Source organism: Cannabis sativa, chromosome 4, assembly GCF_029168945.1.
Source record: "Cannabis sativa cultivar Pink pepper isolate KNU-18-1 chromosome 4, ASM2916894v1, whole genome shotgun sequence".
NCBI classification, from domain to species: Eukaryota; Viridiplantae; Streptophyta; class Magnoliopsida; order Rosales; family Cannabaceae; genus Cannabis; species Cannabis sativa.
This window is the reverse complement of record NC_083604.1, coordinates 72,344,824-72,352,325: the sequence shown is the minus strand read 5'-3', so window position 1 is coordinate 72,352,325 and position 7,502 is coordinate 72,344,824. Positions and strand designations below refer to the sequence as shown.

Here is a 7,502-nt window from a genome sequence, read left to right as displayed (position 1 = left end):
TTGGAAAATTAGAAAAACCGCATGTGCGAGTTGGTTTGAAAAAATGGTTAAAAACCGCACCACCCGCACCACGAACACCCATAATTTGTGTGGTTAACTAACTTTTACGTACACTTAATTCGTGTTTAACTTGTATTATTAAAAAAAATGAAAATATTTTTAACAAAACATGTTTGGAAAATGTGTTTTTATTTTTTATTTTTTAAACTAAGAATAAAAAAAAATTTGAAGAAAAAAAAAATACTTTTTAAAATTTATTTAAACAATTTTTTTTAATCATAGTATATTTTGTACATTTCTTTCCTATCAATATTTTCTTAATTTTTCTCTCACCATTTTCTCCCACTTCACTTTTGTTTATTAATTTCTCTCTCCTTACTTAAATACATAAAAAAAAAATACCAAATACATTTTTATTTTTTGAAAACAAATTTTACATAATGCACCCTTATTTTATTTGTTTTTCAAGGAAAGTACTTCATTTAATAGAAAAGCACTAGAAAGGAATGTGCAAATGCCTCAAAGACAGAAGAAGAAGCAAAGAAAACATGGTTATTTCATCTCTAGAGCTAACTTTGGTAAACGATGAGTTGATCTATTAATTAGTTTCTATAAAAACAAAACCTTAATGATAAGGTTTTTAATTTATGCCCCAAACAAGACCTTCCAAGTCATTAAAAGCAGTATTCTTTCTTGTCAAGAATCACAGCAATAGGAATAGCATTAATACAACTATCAGACTCTAAAGTAATCACATTCTTAAGAAATATCACATGCCATAGTATTTTAGTAGAGGAATATCTTTATATACAAGAGTGTGAATTTGTGATGCTAATTAATTGGGGCAGTGTGTTTTATACTTATATATATATCCACTTTGGCAACCCCTTCCAACAATTTTTTTTTTTGACGCGGTGATCAAAATCACACATGATTAAACAAAGCAGCAATCCACAATCGGCAGAGACACCTCCTCGAACCAGAATAGCTCATCATCTAACCGAAGGGCATGCTTTGCCTTCCAATCAATTTTCATAAAGAAAATATTGCATATATGTAGGGACCTAATTCTGAAATTAATGACTTAATTGATACATTCTATAATTCAGGGACCACTTTATTAATCTACGGCTTGCCATGGTATAAATCCAAAATAAAATATTTATAAATATATTAAAAAAATTTACATAAAAAGTAAATAGACTAAGTAAGGTCACAATAGCAAAATTTTCAATACAAGAAAAATGTTAGGACGAAAAATGAAAATTTAATCCAAGTTCCCTTTGTCAACGCATAGGGTCCGCCTATGACAATAACTTTAGTTTTATATGTGTAAAACAATTTAAATTGTACAAAGAGTAATAATTTGCACGCTCTTAATTTATATAATTTTTTTTAACTAAACGTATTCATACATTAATTAAATAAGCATTTAGACCTCGCGGTCATTACAAAATAGATTCTCCAGTAAAGAGGAGATCGGAATAGAGCCGTACAATTGGTGGATGAAAGTTCACTTAGCCACATTATGAGCAACATAATTACAAGTTCTGCTAACATTAGAAAAATTACAACTAATAAAAGAAGGAGATGACTTAATACAAAAAAGACAGTTCTCAAGAGCCCAATAGAGCACCTTCCCATTGAGCGCATTGCCATTGAGCACATTGATAGCTAGCATCAAGTCACTCTCCACAATAACATACTTATACCCTAAATCCATAGCCAACAAAACAGCCAAACAGCATGTCGTAGCTTCTCCACATAACGCATTCGAGAAATCCAACCGAGATGTGTGAACCCGAACCACCCTGCCTAGATGATTCCTTGCTACAACAGCTGTGCACATACTCTCTAAGCCCACTCTAACATCACAATTCAATTTTATCCAATCTTGAGGAGGAGGAGACCATGTCTCTCTCAATATCGGTGTAGAACTAGGCAAGAGAGAAGCATGTAACTCTGCAAAAGAAGTATAAATATGGTCAATACATTTCATCACATCTGGAGGAGAATTATTGTGTACAATTTCGTTGCGCGTCCTCCAAATGGTGTCAACAACAATCGATGCATAAAGAAATACATCATCAACTCGGATTCCCCTATTTCTAAGATCCCATATGAATTTAACCCGGTCCGAAACACGAATACCAGTATCACAAGGTAAATGCCCCAAGGCAAAGATCGCCATAAGTGTAACACCACATCGCATGAAAGAAATAAATGTTCAATAGATTCCTCCTTCAACCCACACAAAGGACAGCTTGTATCCTCCATCTGAAATCTTCTTCCAAGCAATGATTTAACAGGGAGCGCATTAGAAAGGATGCACCACCAAAGACTCTTATGACGCTCCAAAATTTTGCTATTTCATAGCTTATTCCAAAATTTAAGATTGTCATTCCACTCATAAATATTTATGTTTAAAATTACATTAAAATTACGTATTGATTCTTGTGACAAGCTAGTCTGGGGCCATGTAGATTGTTCTAAAGGTAAAAAATTTTGTTTCTCAAGAGACTAATGAGTAGCTCCTTTCCTTACACTGTCAAATCTTTCTCATCATGGTATTAACTCTGGTACCTTGTGCACAGTGTGTTCCCAGGGGCTTGAATCCACTTATCATGCTTTGTGGGGATGTCTCTCTTAAGCAAATCCACATTCATCGGGGGAATTTTTATTGGGATGAGTAGTCAGTCTAGTCTAGTGGTTCGTAACTCTGATGGCCAAGTCCTAAGTTTCTACAGTTTGGCACTTGAAAGCTGATTTCCCTGCTCTCTTGGCTGAAGCTCATGTTGTCTTCTATGGTCTTTGCCAATGCCACCAATGTGGGTTCACTAATCTTGTGATGGAAGCTGATTGTCAAGTCCTCAGCTTTAAACTTTTACATAAGCCTTTATCTGATTTTTATTTGGGTGTAATGCTTTTGATAATATTTCCTTTGTGTATGTTTCCAAAGTTGTAAATTGGGTGAATAGCATTACATAGTCATATAAATTATAAGAGAGAAATAATAGAATCAAAATATCCCTAGTCAAAATTTAATTATTCGGTTTCTACGAGGACATAATGGCATTTCGACAAATTGTTGACTGAAAATTGAATTGAGACTTGTAATTGCAGCAATCATCACATGTGATGCCAACTTTGATTAAATTGCACTTCACCTTAAATGGCCTTTTTTTTTCACCTGTTGAAACTTGAAATTGAATACTTTTGCTTTTATTTTTGACAAAGATAAACTTCTCTGCTCATTATGTAAAGGAAAAAAGGGATTGATAATATAGATTTTTACAACACAAAACTTTACATTAATCAATTTTGATACACAAAGAAACAGAAAATCAAAACATAGCCAAAGGACAATACTTCAATAACTCAACTAGAATCAATATAAAGATGTTACTTTTTCTGCTCATGTTCAATGTATATTTACAACCCCATGTTTATACTATTACCAACGTTACAAATATACCCCCCAAAAAAATAAGGATGTTGTCCAACTTCCTATTTGTTTGTAGAATATGCCTCGATACAAAAAAAAAAAAAACCAACTAATACATATGAATATATTATACAGGGGCTGAGAAAACCTGCCTAAATAAAAAGAATGATCAAACAATGACAAAGAATTGACAAATAATCAGTAGAATGAACATAAATGAGAAAGAGTTAAGTTTCGACGAATGGTTTCTGGGCGGCGCAGCTTCTGGTTTGATAGTATTGTTGACACTGCCTGATGTAGCTTCTGGGCTTAGGGTGCCAGCAGGGGACATAGCAGGAGAACTAGATGGCTTGATCGGAAGCGTTGAGGTTTCTTCTTCATCGAAACCTGTTGGTAGAGATATAGATTGCCATTGTCACATAACATAATAAATTAGAAATCTTTCTGAACATGAATCCAGAAATGGTACATTTTACTCACAGTTAGAATCCTTCCAGCCCAAGATCAATTTCTCACGATCAAAAGTTATACGATAACCAGTCATGAAGTTTTCTGCATGAATGTCAATAAAGTCTTATTGTAAATAATGGCACAGATGCAAAAACCTATGTTAAACAAATTCAAATGATTATGCAGAAATGCTACGAGGAAAAAAGAAAAGGATAAGTCAAACAGATACTCACGTCCAATGATATTAACATTTTCGCTTTTGACAACACCCAGACAGTAGATAAGTGTACCCTGGAGATCACAAGAATTCAGTTTAGATTACACAATGCAGTATAGGGATATCAGAATTCTAAATATGAGTCCCCACATTATCAGAAGCCACAACAATTGACTCCTTCACAGGGTAAACATGACCGCCTTTCATCGTGAAATTCAGGGCGGGATATTCAAAGGAAGTTTGGTTTGGCCTGTGGGTAGAAACCAAGTCAGTCATTGGAAGGGTGTGCACCAACTCATTAACCATGAAAAGAAATAATAATAATAGCTGACCTTAAGACATAACAATACTCAAAGGGGATACTAGAATTACTTGAATGCCGATCTTCGTTTGCCATTTTATTAAACTGCAAGATAGCCAAAAACTACAAATGAGACTACTGAAGCTTTGAATGATAGGCCAAAGCAACTAATTAAACCACTTACACTCTCAGAGATCTGTGTATAAGCCGGATCATTTAGATATGTAAATGAGGTACCAGAGTCAAATATTGCACTGAATTCAAGGTTAGCATCGGTACCTCCCACATTTATTTGAGTGATAGTGACATTGTAAGTTGGACTGTTAATGATTGCCAAAGAAAAATTAGTACAGATATTACACAACTTATCTTAGAAATACACTTGAATTAAGCTTACTAAGAGGAGACCACTTACTGTGTTTCTCTAAGACTAAATGGTGTTTCTCCTTGGTCCACGCTTCCATTGTCTCCAAATCTGATTCTGCCTAAGCCCTCGCGTCCAAAACACATGGAGAAAGAATTTGAAGTGTACCCTTCTTTTGCTAAGAGACTGGGGACAGATATAGCCTCTATACCAAGCCCAATTAAACCGTTGGGAGCAGCACCTTCTAAAAATGAACCAGTCTGAACTGTACCACAACTGCAATCAAATAGCACATTATGGCGTGGTTGCTAACAGAGAATGAATGATAATGATGAGAACATTACAAAGCTCCACAAGCAAGCACATGAGATCAGCTCGAGTAATTTCAGTTAATTAACTACCCTGTAGTTAGTTATTGATACAAAATCACTTCAAAAACTACTTACCCAAAAGTAATGGGAGCCTTAACACCTTTCAATTTAGAATCATCAGTAGTCAAGTGTAATACATCCTCTACCAAGTACCCAGTAGATGATGTGCCATTAGAAAGATACACAACTTGATAAGGACAAGTGCTAGTTTGGGAAGGGCATCGTCGTTGTAGATCACACAAGCTGCTGTTGCAAGATACTTTCTTACTTGTCGATGATGCATTGGGGCTGAAGATGTTAAACTCTGTTATCTGTTTGAGAGGACAAAGAATTTTAAGAAACAAATAAAGCTATTTTGCAGATTGATCAAACAATAAGCAAATCTCTCCGAAAACTATGCTGATTGAATACAAATCTTAGAAGCCTATTAAGAAGCAGTTATTAAGTATGTTACTAAATTCAGTTGACTGATCATAACATATGTTATAATTAGCTTCTGAAAAGACCAATTTTAGTACAAAGTTAACGACTATGACTAAAATTACAGTTAGAGGAAACAAATTGGAGATTTTTTCACACGATAATATCCATATTAAACACCATTGAAAACTCTGTAAACAGAGCTATTTTTGTACTGTACTAAGCAGAATGACTACTAAGTCAAGAGAGCTATTTTAGAACGAATTCAACAATTATGACTAAAATTACAGTCCAGAGGAAACAAATTGGAGATTCTTTCACAATAATATCCATATTAAACACCATTGAAAGCTCTCTGCCTCTCTGAATAGAGCTATTTTTCACTATACTAAGCAGCAGATCAATGACTACTAAGTCAACGGTTATGACTAAAAATTACAGTCCAGGAAAACCAAAATTGGGATTTTTTCACGCAATTATATGAGCTTAACCAATTTTCACAACTACATTTCCTCGTTGAAAATTTTGACTGCATTTCTAGTAATCTAATCTAGGTAATATTCGGCTAAATCCACGAAAAACTAATCAAATTCAGATAGTCAAACAAGGTAGCATACGAATACTAGATCCTGAAGTTAAATTAATGAAATTCATCATCAGCTTTGATTTTTTTTAGCAGTAGATCAAATCGCTTACCTCATCTCCAGACCTTATTCCACGCACACAACTGGTACAATCACATGGTAACCAGAATAAATCGCTTCCAGTGTCTAAGGCCACAAGGTATGATGAACTGGGCGTCCCCACTGATATATTGGCATAATGCAAACTGTAATACAAAACATTATAAAAAGAAAAAGAAGATTAAAAGCTTGAAAAATAATAATAATGATAAATGAATATAAAATAGACCCTTTTGTTTTGTTTTTGTTTTCCTCCACTTTCTCACCAACCAAACAAAACCCAGCTCGAAAAACAAGAACTTGAAAATCGTGAGAGAACATACTATCCAAACGGGCCACCAAGCTGTACTGTGTCGTTGCCAGGGTAGAAGGCGAGGGGTGTGGTCTGATCATCAGAGGCGAGGTGTCGACCCTTGATTAGATGGTCTCCATGGACCAAAACCTTATAATAATCCACAGTCCCCTTCTGTGGCACCTCATCGAACCCGAGAATTCCCCTTACGGGATCCGAAAATTTATGGTGGATATCGAAACCGAAAGTCCCGAAACCATAACAGCTCACAGAACCCCTACACAATACTACTAAAAATAACGTTAAAAAATATACTAGAGCTTTACCTAAAACAAAGTTAGAAGTAGCTGCCATAACTGATCAGCTGAGAGAGAGAAAGAAAGAAAATTTTCCCGAGAAAATATCAAATTTTTCTGGGAAAAGTGAGGCATGAAAATGAGAATATGACAAAAAAAATGAAAAATAGTTTTTAAAGGTAAAGACTTGAAAATGAGGGTTCGTGTAATTGAGGCGAATTCTCAATTCCCACCCAAGTTTAAGAGAGAGAGAGAGAGACAGAGAGAGAGAGAGAGAGAGAGAGAGAGAGAGAGAGAGAGAGAGAGAGAGAGAGAGAGAGAGAGAGAGAGCTTGCTGTTCTGGTTTCTCTGTTAAGAAAAAGTCAAATATTTCTCTGTCTACTTCATTATTCTGAGTGAAGACGAAAGCCGCGGGTGTACGGTAGGCCCGCAGAACGTAAATAATAATAATAATTATTATTATTATTAATAATAAATTCCATTTTTAATTTTAATTAGTAATAATAAATAAAAAGGCAACGGTATTTTTAAATTTGCTTACTTACAGTTGTATTAAATAAATAATGTAATGGTTATGTACTTAGTATTATTATTAATATTAATATGAGTCAGATTATTGGTGAGCAATAATAAATAAATGTGAATACAAATGAAGTACATGTA

At 34.5% G+C, this 7,502-nt stretch overlaps 1 protein-coding gene across 1 annotated transcript; it reads right to left on the bottom strand.

Moving 5' to 3' along the window:
* Positions 1 to 3,369: 3,369 nt before the first annotated feature.
* LOC115714318 (aspartyl protease family protein 1) lies at positions 3,370 to 7,246 on the bottom strand. Its single transcript, XM_030642972.2, has 10 exons — positions 6,575 to 7,246; positions 6,265 to 6,397; positions 5,224 to 5,459; positions 4,829 to 5,053; positions 4,598 to 4,733; positions 4,445 to 4,518; positions 4,263 to 4,362; positions 4,129 to 4,186; positions 3,926 to 3,997; positions 3,370 to 3,832 (listed from the first exon to the last, which is right to left on the bottom strand). Exons 1-10 carry the CDS (start codon positions 6,895 to 6,897, stop codon positions 3,615 to 3,617), a joined length of 1,575 nt encoding a protein of 524 aa, XP_030498832.2. The 5' UTR covers positions 6,898 to 7,246; the 3' UTR covers positions 3,370 to 3,614.
* Positions 7,247 to 7,502: the final 256 nt, after the last annotated feature.

What these genes read in the sequence shown, in the direction of transcription:
- LOC115714318 (XM_030642972.2), bottom strand. Translation starts at nt 6,897, where the DNA reads ATGGCAGCTACTTCTAACTTTGTTTTAGGTAAAGCTCTAGTATATTTT. An exon ending in CTTGGTGGCCCGTTTGGATA is followed by an intron (nt 6,398 to 6,574) that starts GTATGTTCTCTC and finishes TTTGTATTACAG; the next exon opens with TTTGCATTATGCCAATATAT. An exon ending in TTTAGTCTTAGAGAAACACA is followed by an intron (nt 4,734 to 4,828) that starts GTAAGTGGTCTC and finishes AATCATTAACAG; the next exon opens with TCCAACTTACAATGTCACTA.